The following is an 18,690-nucleotide window of genomic DNA, read 5'->3' as shown; positions in this document are numbered from 1 at the left end:
GTTATAATAATTAAGTAATCAGACTATAAATCTTTAATGTAATATTATAATTAATTAAATTTGAATCATTTAATTAAGTAATATAATAATGTATAAATTACTAATGTTTATAACGTAATGTTATAATTTATGATTAATTAAGTAATCCTTTAACTATATAACACTATAATTAATTAAGTGATCATAATATAATGTAATGTAATAATGTTATAATTTAATTAGAATTATTTACTATAGTGTATGTTTAATTAATAATTTCTAATCATTTGTTTATAATGTAATGTTATAATTAATGTTCTAATATAATGTCATAACCAATTAAATATCATCTAATTTGTAATGTCATATAATTATGTATCATACTATAATGAAATATTACAATGAATTAAGTAATCATACTATAAATATTAATATATATTATAATTTATTTATTTATAATAGATATTATAATTAATTAAGTAATAATTTAATTATAATGTAATATTACAATTAATTACGTAATCGTACTATAAATTATAATGTAATGTTGTAATTAATTAAATTTCTATCATTTAATTAAGTATTGTGCTAATGTAGTAATGTTTATGTAATAAATTAGTAATTACTATATTTATAATAAAAATGTCATAATCATTAAGTAATCATTTAATTAATAATGTTAAAATTAATTATGTAATCATACTACAATGTAATGTTTAGTGAAGTAAGTATTATCCTATAAATTTTTAATGTAATATTATAATTAATTAAATTTTTAATCATTCAATTAAATTTGTGCTAATGTTTATAATGAAATGTTATTAATGATAAGTAATTATACTATAACTATAATGTAATGCATAATTAATTAAATTTCTAATTATTTAATTAAGTAATATACTATATGGTTAACTTATAATTCACTTAATGAAGTTAATAATCAATTAATGTAATGCTATAATTAATTATACTATAAATCAATTAAATAATGTTATAAAATTATAATTAATTAAGTAATTATTTAACTATAATGTAATGTTATAATTGATTAAGTACGATATTTAACTAGTAATTAAATTTATTAATGTTTATCAATTTATCATATATAATTAATTAATTGTTAATTTATTAAGATATACTTAGAACATGATAATTGAAGGAAATAGCTAAATATATTATTATTCAATCAAATATATTATTTTATTCAAAAATAATTATTTTAATAACATTAAAACACTTTTAATTGGATCATAATTCCAATTATTCACTTAATTAATTAAAACTTTAATATTAATATATTATAATATATTAAAGTTTTTAATATAGTGTAATTTATAATTTTATATGTAATAAGTATAATTGTATATTTATTTAATTAGGTTATTCTAAAAATTTAACTTTTTCTATTTTAAAGTTTTTTATATGTAAAATAATAGAAACTCCCCATTATTCTTTATTCACATTTCACGAGATATTTCATATGTTCATTGCAGTTCAGATTCCAAAACAAGTTCTAAACATATTTCAAAACAGGTTAAAAAAATCGGTTCTTTTTTCAGGTTCCGGTTTCGATTCCTCCATACATAAGAATCAGAATCGGAATCGTATAATATCAATTCTAATAAAATAAAATTGAAACTTACCTATATAGTATCGGTTTCAGGTAGATTTTGGTTCTACCCGCTACCCCTACAAGAGGCATATTTAAATAAGCTATGCAAACGCCAAACAGGGAAACATGAAAAAGATATTTCAGGTAAACTGCGAAGAAAGTGAAACAAATTTACGAAAGATAATGGAACAGACAAATATCAATTAACCCCCTTTCGTTTTGAAGAGACCAGGGTGGGTAATTATTTTTTTTCCCTTACATATAGTGGGAACTTTAATTTAGGTTAAGAAAAAAGGGAAGGGAAAATGGGAAGAAGCAAAACCTGGATTTCGGGTAGAGAAGACGATGGAAAAAGACCTATCAAAAGTTTTGGGCCAAATCCCAAGAGACAGAGAAAGGTGGCTCCGGTGAGTCAAAGTAAAATCAACTTGAGAGATGAAATTCCTGAAGAAGAGCGAGGACTTATTGAAGTGCGAGTAGAAGTTAAAGGGAGGAATGAAAATTCATGTGAAGAAATTGAAGTAGGCGTAGAAGATAAAGTGAGGAATGAAGAATCATGTGAAGCAATTGAAGTGGAAGACGAAAGAATCGAAGAGGAAGAAAAACACGAAGAGGAAGATAAGGAAAGTTATGAAATTGAAGAGGCAGCTGCGGCTAATAATGGTGGCAAAGGAGAAAGTGCTGATACCGTCAAACGTAGTGGAAATGGCTCAATTTCTGTGACTTTAACCGACCCAGAACTTTTAGATTGCCCCGTTTGCTTTGACGCATTGACCACTCCAGTCTTTCAGGTTTCTTTTCTTCTCAACTTTCTTAATTTACATGTGTTCTTATGAAGGTTTTCTTCACAAGTTTCTTTCTTTCTTTTATTTGTTTATTTAATTGTGCTTGTATGAAGATATTTTCAGTTGGGTATGTTTCTAAACTAAAGAACTTGATTGGATTTTTGCTTGTGCCAGTACTTTCATATTCTATTGAAGCAGAATACCCTTGACATGTCTCATTTTGAATTTATTGTTGTACCTTTTTGTACTCTTTTAAATATATGTATGCACATTGATTTTATTTTTATAGTACTAATCATGTCTATGTGATGCAAACTAACTGCCTTGCGCAGCAACATGTCCGCAATTTGTGCAACTATCAACTTGAAATTGCATGGAAGACTGTCTTGTTTACAGAGTTTCAATAAAACACAATTAATGCCAATTTTTTTTTTTTTTTTTTTTTTTTAATTCTTGGAAAAGAGATTTTACTCTTGCTTTTAAGAAACCAAAAATGAGTTAAATCATTATGAGATGCTTGCATTGTATTTAGTTGAATAGTTTAAAATATTCATGATTTTCTACTTATTATGCTGTGATCGACCCAAAGTGCTAAAACACCACACGCTGTCCATCTCATTTTATTTTCACTGCATTCTCCACCTTGTTTTACTTTTTTTTGGTGCTTCATCTTTGTGTTGAATCTCTAGTTTTTTTATCAAATTAGTTACTATCGATGCGGTAGATCATCATCTCTATCAGTTATCACTGAGCGATGTGTTTTCTGCAAAAAGTTATGGAATTTGATCCTTACATTTGAAATTTGTGTTAGAATCCCTGGTATTAGCATGTTTGATGAATGCAAAAGGATCTGGATCTTCTCTCATCTTCTCAAGGAATTGAACTTTCTTTGACTCTCACTAGTAGTTGGAGTACTGTTGAATATCAGATAAATCCCAAGAGGGTGGATAGGTTTAAATCTTGGAAATTGTTATGCTACAATGGGTAAGGTTACCCCTACTGCTGATCCTTGGATCATGGTCTAAGGGCTCTTGATCGGCACTGATCCAAAGATAAAGAAGAGTTTTGATTTCTAACTCAAGGCCAAGGGAACCTTTACTAATGATTATTCACTGCCAAAAACCTAATATGACACCAAGGACATGATCTTCTGCAAATTTTTGTTCATATAGTTATGTGATTTAATTTATTTCCTGGCATTCATACCTATATGCATCCTTTTTAATGTTAACGTGATCCAGGCATTCATATGTTCATCTGTAAACAGTACATGTATTGTGGCTGGAAATGTGAATGCTCGTGCAATTTCTTACATGGATTCATCAATATTCATATGGCTGCTGGATGCTCAGTTTCTCTGGAAAATATACATATTTTTAGGACTACCTAAGTCAAATAAAAAAATATTATGTCATATAGAGCTATGGTAGTTGGTAGAAGAGTCCATGTAACCTAGTGCACGTCTGCACGTACTTTATACATTTTTCTTTATTAAATTTTGTCTTCTAACCTTCAGTGAGCTAGCAATTATATCAGTAGTGCTACAGACACCAGGGTTTTTACACCGAATTTTTTTACCGGCCTACGTGTTCCCTGACTCAGACCATTCAACACATTTGACGTTATTAAATTTTTTCTAGTGAACAGCCGTTCATCAAATATGGACGACCGTTCACGTACATGGACGGGTGTCCCCATTTAAAGGACGTCCGTTCATCAGTAAATTGAATAAAAAATATTAAAAAAAATTAGGGACGGTCGTCCATAGGTTATGGACGGGCGCTCATATGTTAATGAACGCCCATCCATAGGAAATGGACGCCTGTCCATCACGTAAGGACGGCCGTCCGTATGTAATGGACGCCCGTTCATAAGTAATGGACGATCGTCCTTTGTTTTTGGACCGGCGTCCCTACTCTAATTAAAAAACTTTAGGTTAAAAAGTAAAAAATTTTGGGGGAAGTGTTTCAAAAAACAAATCAGCCGCGGTCTTCTTCTGCTTCTTCCATCTGCGCTCTGGTTCATCGTCTTCTTCATCTCATCTGCGCTCTGGTTTCGTCTTCTTCATCTCATCTGCGCCCTGGTTTCGTCTTCTTTATCTCATCTGTGCTCTGGTTGTTGGTCTTCCTCATCTCATCTGCACTGTTGTTCTTGGTCTTCCTCATCTGCCATTGGTAATCAATCACTTTCGTTTTTCAATTTTTTTTTATTTTTTTATTTATTTTTTTATGTTGGATGAATGTGTTGGATTCTACATTTGTGTTGAATGGAGTTGAGTTGATAAAGAGAAATCCAGTCAATTTGGCGGAACTGGTTTGTGTGATTGACAAATAGAAGTGTTCTGTTTTGAGTGTTTTTGCCGTGGAAAAAGCTAACATTTTTGTTGGTTGGGAGCAAGTCATTTTTATGATTTTTACAAGGAAGCTGTCCATTGACCACTTGCTATTCAACACTTAAGCGTTTGGCTGAATTAGCCGTCCGAATCCTAACTCTAATATTATAATAATACCCATGTGTTTGATATTGAAATAACAAATTCAGAAATTGACACACAATCACTCTCCCCTCCCTTCGCTTTTAAATATCTTCACCCTCTGCTTCCTTCTTTGTTGTTTGTTGTTTGAGTAGAATTGATTGGAGTTATGAAGAGATACAGAAATGGAGAAATGTGGTATTTCGAGTGTGGGGAGGGTGGAAGAGAAGTTATTTTGGGGTTGGATGGAGAATATTTAAATAAACTACGCAAAGGAGTTGCGAGTGGTTCGACTCTTTTACCCCTAAATATGTCTATATGTAGGTTTATTAGAAAAAGAAAGTAAAAGTAATAATTGAATTGTATAAGGTATTTTAAATCATAACTATATAAGGTAACAAGAGGCTAGGGGTGAGCGGTTCCGGGTACCTACATTTTTGGGGAAGCAGAACCGGAGCCACACAGTGCAGGTTCCCAAAAAAGGTACCGAAACCGGAAACCGCACAGTGTAGTTCTTAATTCGAGACCGAACCTAAAATGCAGTTCCGGTTCCTTTCTGAGTACCCTGTAAATAATCAGCACCCCTATTAGTTTAAAAAATGATAAAATACTTAAAAGTTTACAAATACACCCCCTAACAAATTTTGATTACTCATTTATTTATGTCCAATGTAACTCTAACCTGTAATCTCTAGGCAACACTTGAATTCATCAATTCATCACAATTCACATAAATTGTCAATCAAAACCAAAACAAACAATTATTCATCACATTCACATCAAATAATCCTCACAAATCATTGAGAAACAACAAAATAGAAAGTTAGAAACTGCACAAACTTTTTTTATTCTCCCACTAATTTAATCACTACAATTATAAAACTACAACAACCCAAAAAGCATAATATGAGACATGACTCATGTCTAATGCTCCAAATTAGGTGTGGATGTTCCTTCGTCAATGATTGAAGTCCAATCATTTCTACAAAATAAACCACAAGAAGTCATTAGTATTCAAAAGTAAAAACATAATAAATTTATTTACTAATAACTTAAAATAAATTTAAGAGATAAGAATATAATTGTTTAATGTTATATATTATATTATAATAATTCATTTTAATCATTTAATTAAATATTGTAATATTGTTTTATAATATGTTATAATTATAGTAATCATACTATAATTTTAATGTAATGTTATATTATAAAATTATAATCATTTATTAGTATTGTGTAAATTAGTAATTTAAAGTTTATAATATGTCTAATCAATTAGTAATCATTTAATTATGTAATGTTATTAATTATGTGTGATCAACTATAATGTAAGTTTAAATGAATTAGTAATCATTTATAAATCTATATTTAATATTATATTAATTAATTTCTAACATTTAATTATATACTACGATTTTAATGGAATGTTATAATTGATTAAGTATCATACCTATAATATAAGGTAATGTTATAATTATTATTTTTAATCATTTAATTAAGTAATATAATAATGTAGTAAATTACTAATGTTTATAATGTAATGTTATAAATTCTAACTAATTATGTAATCATTAAACTATATACTATATATTTTAAGTGATCTAATTAATGTATATAATAATGTTATATTTAATTAAGTAATTATTTAATTATAATGTAATGCTTAATTAATTAAATTTCTGATAATTAATTAAATAATCATTATTATAATTTGTTACAATTAATGTTTATATATGATGTCATAATCAATTAAATAATCATCTAATTATGTATAGTTATAACTAATTATATATCTATAATAATGAATTACAATATACTATAACTCTTTAATATATATTATAAATTTATAATTAATTTGTTTATAATAAATGTTATTTTAATTAGTAATCATTTAATTATATATAATGTTAAATTAATTAAGTATCGTACTATAAATTTATAATGTAATGTTATAATAATTAAATTTCTAATCATTTAATTAAGTATTGTGCTATTGCTAATGTTATGTAGTAATTATAATTATTAATATTTATAAGTAATGTCATATCAATTAAGTAATTATTTAATTATGTATGTATAATTAATTATTTATACTATAATGTAATGTTATAGGAATTGTAATCAGACTTATCTTTATGTAATATTATAATATTAATTTTGAATCATTTAATTAGTAATATAATATGTAAAAATACTAATGTTATAAACGTATGTTATAATTTATGATTAATTAGTAATCCTTAAACTATATAACACTATAATTAATTATGACAATAATATATTTAATGTATATGTTATAATTTAATTAAGAATTATTTACTATAGTGTAATGTTAATTAATTAAATTTCTAATCATTTGTTATAATGTAATGTTATAATTAATGTTCATAATAATGTCATAACCAATTAAATACATCTAATTATGTATGTCATAATTATTATGTAATCATACTATAAGAAATATTACAATGAATTAAGTAATCTACTATAAATATTTTAATTAATATTATAATTTTTTATTATATAGAATATTAATTAATTAGTAATAATTTAATTATAATGATATTACAATTATTACGTACTCGTACTATAAATTTATAATGTAATGTTGTATTAATTAAATTTCTAATCTTAATTAATATTGTGCTAATGTGTAATGTTTTGTAATAATTAGTATTACTAATATTATAATAAAATGTCATAATCAATTAAGTAATCATTTATTATATAATGTTATAATTATTAATATCATACTACAATGTATGTTTTGTAGTGAATAAGTAATTATCCTATAAATTTTTAATGTAATATTAAAATAATTAATTTTTAATCATTCAATAAATTTGTGTATGTTTATAATGAATGTTATAATTGATTAAGTAATTATACTATAAATCTATATAATGCTATAATAATTAAATTTCTAATTATTTAATTAGTAATATACTTGTTTACTTATAAGTCATTATTAAGTATAATCAATTATGTATGTATATATTATACTATAAATATTAAAATGTTATAAATTATAATTAATTAAGTTAATTATTTAACTATAATGTAATGTTATAATTGATTAGTACGATATTAACTATAATTAAATTTATTAATGTTTATCAATTTATCATATATATTATAATTGTTATTATAGATATACTTAGAACATGATAATTGAAGGAAATAGTAAATATATATTATTCAATCAAATATATTTTTTATTAAAAATAATTATTTTATACTAAAACACTTTTAATTGATCATAATTCTTATTCACTTAATTAATTAAAACTTTAATATTAATTATATGATATATATAGTTTTAATGAGTGAATTTATAAATTTTATATGTAATAAGTATATTGTATATTTATTTAATTAGTTATTCTAAAATTTAACTTTTTCTTTTTAATTTTTTATATGTAAATAATAGAAACCCCCATATATTTTTTTCACATTCACGAGATATTTCATATTCATTCAGTTAATTCAAAACAAGTTCAAAACATATTTCAAAACAGGTTAAAAAATCGGTTCTTTTTTCAGGTTCGGTTTCGATTCCTCCATACATAAGAATAGACGAATCGTTAATATCAATTCCAATAAAATAAAGAAACTTCCTATAAGTATCGGTTTCGGGATATTTGGTTCTACCCTACCCTACAGAGGCATATAAAATAAGCTTGCAACGCCAAACAGGGAAACATAAAAGATATTTCAGGTAACTGCGAAGAAAGTGAAACAAATTTACGAAAGATAAGGAACAGAAAATATCAATTAACCCCCTTTCTTTGAAGAGACCAGGGTGGGTATTTTATTTTTTTCCCTTCACATAGGTGGGAACTTTAATTTAGGTTAAGAAAAAAGGAAGGAAAATGGGAAGAAGCAAAACCTGGATTCGGGTAGAGAAGACATGGAAAAAGACCTATCAAAATTTTGGCCAAATCCCAAGACAGAGAAGGTGGCTCCGGTGATCAAATAAAATCAACTTGAGGATGAAATTCCTGAAAGAGACGAGGACTATTGAATGGAGTAGAAGTTAAAGGGAGGAATGAAAATTCATGTGAAGAAATTGAAGTAGGCTGTAGAAGATAAGTGGGATGAAGATCATGTGAAAAATTGAAGTGGAAACAAAGAATCGAAGAGGAAGAAAAACACGAAGAGAAGATGAGGAAAGTTAGAATTGAAGAGGCAGCTGCCTAATTGGTGGCAAAGGAGAAAGTGCTATACCGTCAAACGTAGTGGAAATGGCTCAATTTCTGTGACTTTAACCGACCCAGAACTTTTAGATTGCCCCGTTTGCTTGACGCATTGACCACTCCAGTCTTTCAGGTTTCTTTTCTTCTCAACTTTCTTATTTACATGTGTTCTATGAAGGTTTTCTTCACAAGTTTCTTTCTTTTTTTGTTTTTATTAATTGTGCTTGTATAAGATATTTTCAGTTGGGTAGTTTCTAAACTAAAGAACTTGATTGGATTTTTGCTTGTGCAGTACTTTCATATTCTATTGAAGCAGAATACCCTTGACATGTCTCATTTTGAATTTATGTTGTAAACATTTTGTCTTTCGTTAATTTGGCTGAAAACATAAACGATTGTAATGTGCAAATGTTATAAAGTTTCTTGTTTCATTGAAAATTGAAATGGCCTATCCCATTAACTTTAGTAATTATTATTATTATTATTATTTTGGATGAATAGATCATTTCTATGCAATGAATAGATTACTTTTAAACTTTCCAAGTTCATCCCAATTAAGAGGGTTGATGTCAGAATGAGTAATGATATATATATTGCTTGTCAAAATATTTTTTACCTTGCAAAATAACATATGAGAGATGCATAGATAGAAATTATCTTTTATGTACAATAACAACGGTAGAAGTAGAAGATATGTAATAGTTTATATAGGATTAATTTCATCGTCCTTTTGGGAGACAATTAATTAAGTTGAAAAACTTCCTCTATTTTTGGGAAATTATTAAATACCCCTCCCTTTTAAAAATATCACATCACCCTGCATTGTTTCTTTAATAACGTACAATATATGTTATGTCTAGGAGTGAAATCGAGTTGAGTCGAGTCAAGTATTTGATAAGTTGAACTCGACTCAATCGCTACAGTACCAAGTTCGAGCTTGAAAAATCAAGTTCAAACTCAATTTCTCAGGCTCGTCCAAGCTCGAACTCGAATTGAGTACTTGAAATTAGAAATCGAGTTCGTATAATTGAGTTTTTTTCAAGTTCGAGTTCATCTAACAGGGGTGGATTTGCAAATTTTATAACTTCTAAATTATATATGACTCCTATTACTTTGAAAACTATCAACTTAACTATTGGCTTGGAAATACTTACAAAAATATCAAGTCGAGTTCTATTGTGATCGAACTCGACTCGATTAACTACTCGAACTCAACTCGACTAATGTCGAGCTGAGTTCGAGCCAATATCAAGTCGAGTTCGAGTAGCTTGCACGTGATTCAACTCGATTTTTACCCCTAAATATGTCTATATGTAGGTTTATTAAGAAAAAGGAAAGTAAAAGTAATAATTGAAATTGTATAAGGTAATTTTAAATCATAACTATATAAGGTAACAAGANTTATGTCGCCGCGGCGAAACTGTCCAGCAGCTTCCCCGTGGCTTGAACACCTCTTCGCTGCGGCGAAGATTATTCTTCGCCCCGGCGAAGCATAGAATACTGAACTTCTTCTATTTTCAACCAATTTCAGGGCAAGTATTTAACATAACACTCAATCAAAGGTCAACCAACCAAAATTACCAAACACCCAACTCAAATAAGAGCAAAAGAAGAAACAATAACTGCGTACCTCAAGTGGGGCGTTACAATGACATACCGAACTTGCAGTCGGTAAAGATTTGGTTATCCAAGTGCTTCTCCATGAAGGACTTAGGGGAAATAGCCTACATCCTTGGAATAAAGATCTATCGTCATAGATCGCGTAGGTTGGTTGGCCTAAGTCAGAGTGTATATATTGACAAAGTACTGAAAAGATTCAGTATGGAGGAATCCAAGAAGGGATTTCTTCCGATGTCACATGGTGTTTATCTCTCTAAGGAATTGTGTCCTAGAACACAAGATGAGAGAGATAGGATGAAGAGGATCCCAAATGCATCAACAATTGGATCCATCATGTATGACATGCTATGTACTCGAATTGATGTCTCATGTGCTTTGAGTACTTGTAGTAGATATCATTCGGATCCAAGTGAGCATCACTGGATGGCTGTCAAGAATATTCTTAAGTACCTAAAGGGGATTAAGGATATGTTTTTGGTTTATGGAGGGGAAGATGAGCTCATTGTAAGAGGATACCGTGATGCTAGTTTCCAAACGGACAAAGATGATTATCGATCGCAATCAGGGTTTGTATTTTGTCTCAATGGGGGTGTAGTGAGCTGGAAGACCTCCAAGCAAAGCATTGTAGTGGACTCTACAATGGAGGCTGAGTATATTGCATTATCAGATGTGGCCAAAGAGTTTGTCTGAATTAAAAAGTTCGTTATTGAACTTGGTGTGGTGCCCACGATTGTTGATCCTATAGACATCTATTGTGACAACAATGGAGCAATTGCTCAAGCTAGGGAAACACGGTCTCATCAGAAGTCCAAACACATACTCAGACGATTCCATCTCATTAGAGAGATAATTGAGAGGAAAGATGTGCAGATCAGTAAAGTGCATACTGATGACAATCTCGCAGATCCACTAACAAAGTGATGCGTTGTTACTACAACATACAAATATAGCAAGTACACTAGTCGCACAAAGTAATAAAGTGACAAGTGAGTATCGTTCCCATGAGGATTGGTTCCGAAGCACTGAATTTCCTATTCGTTTTCAGGTTGGAGAAACCAAATTGTTGGATTTATGGGAGAATATAAAACTAAACTGAAAGCAAAATTTACTAAGTGTAAAAACAACTAAATTATGAAAGCACGATTTAACACAAGAGTAATATCAATTAAAACAAACGGTTAGGGTTTGACTTCATTCGGACTCTATGGATTAATTCTGTGGATTATGCTACTTTTACATTCACATGCAAGGATTGTAATCCGAATTCCCTAAGTTGTAAAACATACCTTCTCAGGCTATGAATTCCTACTTTTCCCTATTAATCTTCCACACCCAACAAATTAAAGATTTACAAATCCAAGTTCATTAAGCTAATGGAATCCTAGATTGATTTCATTGTTTCTTAAATCTATCTCTAGCATTCAAAATAACAATGGTAATTATCCAAGAAGCTCAACATGATTCATTTCTCAATCTCATCATGTTCAACAAGTAAAATCAATAAAAATCGGAATAATCACACAATCTATGCAATAGAATATAAAGGCAACAATAATCAATTGATTAATCCATAGAAATTCGAATTACATCAAAACCCTAACACAAAATGGGTTAGTTCATGACTAAATTAACACAAACAGCAAGAAGAACAATAAACCCAGTAATTAACATAGTGAAATACGGAGAAAAGAGTAGAGATCTCCCCTAGTTGAAGAGTCCACAAGATTAAAGCTCAAATCTTCTCTCTAAATGTAAAAGCTACTGAAAACCCAACGAAAACCAAACAAACCCGACCAAAATGGCAAGGTTTTCCTTATATAGTTCCCCCAAAAACCTAAAACCTTTCCTAAAATAAAACTATGCATTTTGGAGAAAATAGAATTTCGCAGACTTCGTCGCGGCAATGAAAGAATTTCGCCGCGGCGACAAACTAAAGTGAATCTCGTGCCTAGCTTCTTTCGTCGCGGAGAACCTTCCTAGAAAATTCTGAATTTATAGAATTGCCCTCCGCTTGCTTCCTTGCTTGAATCTTCGATCTTTGATGCTTTCCCATGGGAACAAACTTCATAGTGCTTCAACTCTGCTTCAGAACTTTCCTAAATTCTGAGATTCGCTTGCTTCTGGGTCCAGAAACTCCAATCCGCTCATTATTTGCTAAAAATGCATGTTTCGGCCTGAAATATAAAATATTTAGAATTAAATAGCAATTCAGGCATAAACGACTAAAGAAGTATCTAAAATCCGGCCAAAAAGCCTAAATAAAATAGTATAATCCCCGGATTATCAAATACCCCCAAACTAAAGACATGCTCGTCCTCGAGCATCAGGTACAAAACACAAAGAAAGAAAAACAACAAACAACCAAAAACACAAAACAACAACACTGAATATAATAAGACAAAAATTAGACTCAACTCAACATAAGAACTACCTAGAATTTATTCAAATCTCAATAATTGTTGAAAAATTATTACTGACAAATGCTTAACACTCCAAGAAGTCATAAGTTGCATCGACTATCTTTCTTTATTGGTCCCCCGAGCAGGTGATCCCCACTTCAGTCCACATTCTGACTTCTCGGATTATTTTATGCAGAAATGCAAAGTTTATCAAATGGTGCTAGACTCCATAAGCCTAAGTGTAACGCCCACATGGAGGTACGTAATTTAATTTATGTTATTATGCCTTTAGTTGATTTTTGCTAAGGTTATTTTAAGGAAAATGTGAAGAAAATGCCTTAAACTTGCATTAAGGGTAAAATAGTCTTTTCACTCAAAATTAGTTGAAATTGTGGGCAATGAAAAGAGATAGAATTTCATGGAGAATGCAATTAAAATGAGGGCATTATGGTAATTGACTAAGGGACATAGATGAAATTTTAAAGAAAGTGCAAGGGCAAAATGGGAAACTACATATAATTTTTATGTTATATCAAATTGAAGAGTGAAACCCTAGCCACTCTTACCCATATGCACGCCACTTTCACCTCCATATTCTCTCAAATTCTTCAATTCTTCTTCAAAGGAAATTCAAAGGTTTTGGGTGTTTTTTAGTGGATTTTCAATCTTAAGCTTCTATAGGTAAGATCCTTGCACTAAGAAGTGAATTTTAGTTTTTAAAGTGTTGATTTTGATGGTTTTTGCTCATAGGATTTAAGAGGAAGAGAGTTTGATCAAAGGAGATTCTTAAAGGTTGAATTGTGGCTCAATCAAAGGGTAGTAAATCCTACCCTAAGTTGTTTAGTATGTTGTGTGTAGATATTTTCTTTGCTGCATATATTATGTTATATTTGGACATTGTTGCATGGATTTGGTGGTTAATAATAATTAGAACTCTATCCTGGAAAGTTTGGTGTGGTGATGTGATACTTGATGAATGTTTGGTCGAGATTTGGAAGAGTTGAAGTGCAAAATTTTGAAGTGTGTATTTTGGGCAGATTTTGGAGTTAATTCTGGAGGAGTTTATTTCCAGAGTTTTTGGGGCCTCAATAAGAGATGAAGTGTAGCCAAATTAGTATTGATTTGTGCACTGAATTGTGTTGATGAACATGCCAAGGAGAATGCATTATGAGTAATATCTATGTGTTCCTGGGATGTGTTTGTAGATGTAGAGAGACATGTTTGCATTCCATAATGCCTAAGTCTTTAAATTTATTGTAAATTTAGAAGAATTACAAGCATGAAACCATCTACAGCATATATATTCATAGAGCATGAACAAGCCCTAGAATATGTAAAGAGAAACTAGAAACTAAATGAGGTAATATAAAGGTAGCTCAATCTAAATTGTTACCTAACGAAGTTTATAAGATAAAACAAAAGAAAAAAAAGAGAAGGTTGTTGCGATGGGGGAGCCCGTGAGGACATAGTCCCACATGCAAACGGCCTGCCTTTAGTGAGCGGCGTCCCTCAAAATTCAGAAAGAAGAAATGTACAGATCCGTATAAGTGTGTGTGGATGAGTACTGTCCTATAATTAGAGAATTCCTCACACGGCCAATGGCTCCAAATCCATGCCTCAACTGAGTCGATGCAACGGAATAAAGAAAAAGAAAAATGAAAGAAAGAATAGAAGAAGATAGAAAAGAAAGATAGAAAGGAAAGAAGAAAGAAAGAAACAGACATAAGAAATAGAGAAATAGAAAAGAAAATGTATAATTTTATGCATTTGTTGGCATTTGCACTCATGAATGATGCATAATACCATGCTCATTATAATGGGTAGTGAAAATTTTAGAAAACCCAGAGAGGCAAAAATAGAGAAAGAATAAAAGAAAGAATGAGAAAGAACAAAGAAAGACAGAGAGATAATATGGAAAGAAAATAGAGACAATAATCGGGAAATGTGATGCAAAGAAAGAAATTCAGAATTTTAAGCCGACGAGAGAGAAGGGTAGCATAGCGCGTGTTACTTTACTGAGCAATTTTATGCATACTTCCGTTTTTTTAATGTTTTTGCGGTAAGGTAGCTGGCGATCACAACAGGCATCGCACAGTGGATGGGTAAGGCTACACTGTACCTTTGCTTATTTGATATCTTTTGTAAATATTTTGTATACTAAAGAAAATTCAATATGGCCCATACTTGGTACTCGTTATACTGTTATTTTCTTATATATATTGTTTAGGATGAATGTATCTTATTTATTAATTATCTTTACCGAGTATACTAGCTAACGAAAGCAGGTTAACATAATAGCGAACTACTCTCATCCACTATGAGGATTAGACTCACTAAGATCAAAGGTCTTACAGGCTTGTAATGTTAGGCTCGTAGTGGGCTTCAAAGAAAAGAAAGATAAACTAATCAAGACGAATCGGTTTCCCTTTAAGCAAACAACAGACTTAAATCAATTTCCACTTTTCTCCCACCACCATTAAGAGATATCAACCATTTCTAACCCTCATCATTTGTCACTTCTCATTTTTGCTACTGCATGGCAATTCTTTAGATTTTTTATTTATGTTATTTTTTTTAGAAGACAACAATCACCATTTGAGTTGTTAATCCACCCTGGAATTCTTACTTGCCCTCTTCGCACAAGAATGACCTCCGCCGACGAACATATCCTTGGATTACGTTCATGGGTCACAACTCGCCAAGCTCTTTGTGTCTTTTGTATTTAGGCGAACTTCTCGCTTACAGAGTCTGCGGACTCGTGTTTTAGGCTAAAAGCTTACGCACGTTATTGGTTGCACAAGAAAGATCTGACAATGATGGAAGGCATTCATAAGGTTATCAAGGGATGGTCACTCGGGTACATCTAATAGGATCATGTTTGAAAGACTCAAGCGTTTTGAAATAACTGTCCTGAAACCACATTCTTAAATACATGCGTAATTTCCGGAATTTCGCCTGCAGGCAGTGTTCTCAATCTAGAGTGTCTAGAGCCACCACCATTTCAAGACCTTACCATAACACATAAAATAGAATCCTAAGCATGCTAGATCAGGTAAGAATGGTGTTGTATACTACTCTAACCAAACCTCAAACAACACAATATTAAGTCAAGGCTCCACATAAACATTAAGCAATGCTTGCAACAATCTTTGGGGAGTAGACATACATCCCAACAATCATATTCTCATCATAGACTTAGTAATTCATCAATTGGCCTAAAAACATGACACAAACTTAACACAATAAAAAATTGAATATGGCCAATCTTTTCCTACCCTAAACGAAATATTACTTGATGCCCCAAGGTGTCACATTAATTGCCGGTTTAGGAATAGAGAAGACCTAGAAGTATGTGCAAAGGGGTACCGAGATAGGTTCCCTATAATCGCGTGAAGTCTAAGTTCCGCTGCAAGCATGGCACACCCTTTGTCATTGGGCTTTAGCTCATCAAACTATAATCTGTAAACAATTGAAAGTGTTGTGGTGTCCACTGTGTTGAAAAGTGTTCGGACTGAGCGGGTCCTAGGTGAAAATATTACAATACCAATCCGCCCTGTATGGACTACTAGTAAGTCTTCAAACCAAATTAAACAATCCAAACCAAAAAATTGTCCAATGTCCAAATAAAGCACTACAACTGCAAAATACAAAATAAAGTACAAAGCAGTGTCTCAGAGTATCATTCTTCAGCCTCCTCGCTCTTCTTCTGTTCTTCCTCTTCTTCGAGAGCCCATGCCATTCCTCGGCATCCAGATTCTGCCCATTGGAAACTCGGCAAGTATCATGTTTGAGCCTTGGTGAGCAGCTGTGTCTGCCATATCATACATCTGTCGGTATACTCCTGCCGCCAATCTTGGACGTTTTTCCAGTCGTTTCATCTTAACTCAACTCTGCTAGTCTCGGCTCCTTGTACTGTGGATTGGAACTGGATGATGGTGGGCGAGCTGTTGCATGGTCTTTGTCTTTTATGTGTGCCAGCTAGGTTCTTCTTTAGGAGTACTGCCTAATAGCTTCCGATAGTAGAGCTGTTTTGAGGAACTGGGGCAGGGTGAATAGGTGGTTCATGCATCCATCTTCTTTACATCATTGCTGAGTGCACAGCTCGGTGAAATTGGGAATGTGGGAAGGGGAACTCCCTGACCCCTGGTTGGGCCGCTTCGTTACTTCTGTCTTGATATAAACTCCCCACATCCATTCTCTTGACAGATGCAATGGAATAGAAGCAACAACCGCCTTATCGAAGGTTACGACTAAATGTGTCTCCGGTACATCATCCTCGCACACCACAAAATAGCTGAACCACCACCTAAAAGCAATGTCGATATCAATAGTTGTGGCGCCTGTGATGCTCTTTTCCCGTTCTTCGAAACTTCCAAAGGGTCTGGGTTGGTTAGCTATGGACTATAATGTATCTCATCCTCGTTGAAATTTTCTCTCTCTTGCTAAAATTTCCTGAGATACTCATCACGGATCCAAATTAATTGCAATTCAGTTGTAAAATTCGGTTTATGATCTTCACATCGAATATTGGCACATCAATCCCACCTAACAAATAGCATTAAGGAAGAATAGGGTCAAATGTTTACGGCAGTCAACTGTTATTGTACACGATTGTAGGTAGTGGAGAAGGATAGCGGGGAAGTTTCGAGTTGGATAACGATAGCGATCGAAAAATGAGGGACTTGTTGGGTAACCTGGGCAGACAGGGCAACGGGCTTGAAAGGATAAACATGATGGTTGGGGGATAATGGTAAAGTGCCGCCCAAGGGAGTGACGGACATACGGGTGGAAGTTCCCTGGAGGGATAATCGGTTGGTTGTAATTTGTTCATAAGAACAAAAATCAGGGGGGGGTATATCAGAAAATGACAAGGGAATGAAAAGGTAAAAAACAAGAAGAAAAAAGGAAGACAAAAATAGAAAAGAGGTAAAAAGTGAGAAAGGAAGAAGAAAGAAGAAAAAAAAAAAAAAAAGGAGAAAAAGAAAAGAAGGAAAAAGGGAGAAGGGAAAAAAGGAAAAGAAGGGGAGGAAAGAAGGGGGAAAAAGGGGGAAAAGAAGGGAGGGGGAGGGGAAGGGGAAAAAGGAAAGGAAGGGGGGGGGAGGTGTGAAAAGAAAAAAGGGGAGGGAAGAGGGGAAAAAAAAAAAAAAAGGGGGGAAAAAGAAAGGGGAAGGGGGGAGGGAGAGGAGGGCAAAGAGGGGAAAGGGAAGGGGGAGCGGGGAAGGGGAAAGTGGGAAGGGAGGGGGGAGGGAGGAAAAGGGGAGGGAAGGAAGGGGGGAAGGGGAGGAGGAGAGGAAGGGAGGGGAAGGAGGAGGGAGGGAAAGAGGGGGAAGGGAAAGAAAAGAAAAGGGGGGATGGGGGTAGGGGGGAAAAGGCGGGGGAAGGTGGGGCAGAAGGAGAAAAGAGGAAGAGAAAAGAGAAAAAAGGATAAAGGGGAGAGGAGGGGGGGGGGAAGAAAGAAGAAGAGGGAGAGGAGAAGAGAAAAAAGAAAAGGAAGGGGGGGGGGAGGGGGGGGGGGGAAGAGGGGGAAAAGGAGGGAGAAAGGGGGGGGGAAGGGGGGGAGAGGGGGAGGGGGAGGGAAAAAAGGGGAGGGGAGGGAGAAAAAGGGAGAGGGAGAGGGGGGGAGAAG

General features: G+C 32.4%; 1 protein-coding gene across 2 annotated transcripts in view; it reads left to right on the top strand.

The window, feature by feature from the left end:
* Window positions 1-1,892: 1,892 nt before the first annotated feature.
* The window catches only part of LOC116111186 (E3 ubiquitin-protein ligase SINA-like 10), a 50,090-nt gene continuing 33,292 nt past the window's right edge, over window positions 1,893-18,690 (top strand). The window contains exon 1 of one of the 2 annotated variants that reach the window (XM_031397380.1): window positions 1,893-2,382. In XM_031397380.1, the coding sequence (XP_031253240.1) occupies window positions 1,897-2,382 (486 nt within the window). In that variant the 5' untranslated portion in view covers window positions 1,893-1,896. Of the gene's footprint in view, window positions 2,383-9,087; window positions 9,179-18,690 lie in introns of those variants that run through there. The other variant, XR_004125026.1, reaches the window with a different exon arrangement.

The sequence above is a fragment of the Pistacia vera genome, unplaced genomic scaffold, assembly GCF_008641045.1.
Source record: "Pistacia vera cultivar Batoury unplaced genomic scaffold, PisVer_v2 Contig63, whole genome shotgun sequence".
Classification (NCBI taxonomy): domain Eukaryota; kingdom Viridiplantae; phylum Streptophyta; class Magnoliopsida; order Sapindales; family Anacardiaceae; genus Pistacia; species Pistacia vera.
Note: the sequence above shows the minus strand (reverse complement) of the source record. Positions and strands in the feature narration are given on the sequence as shown.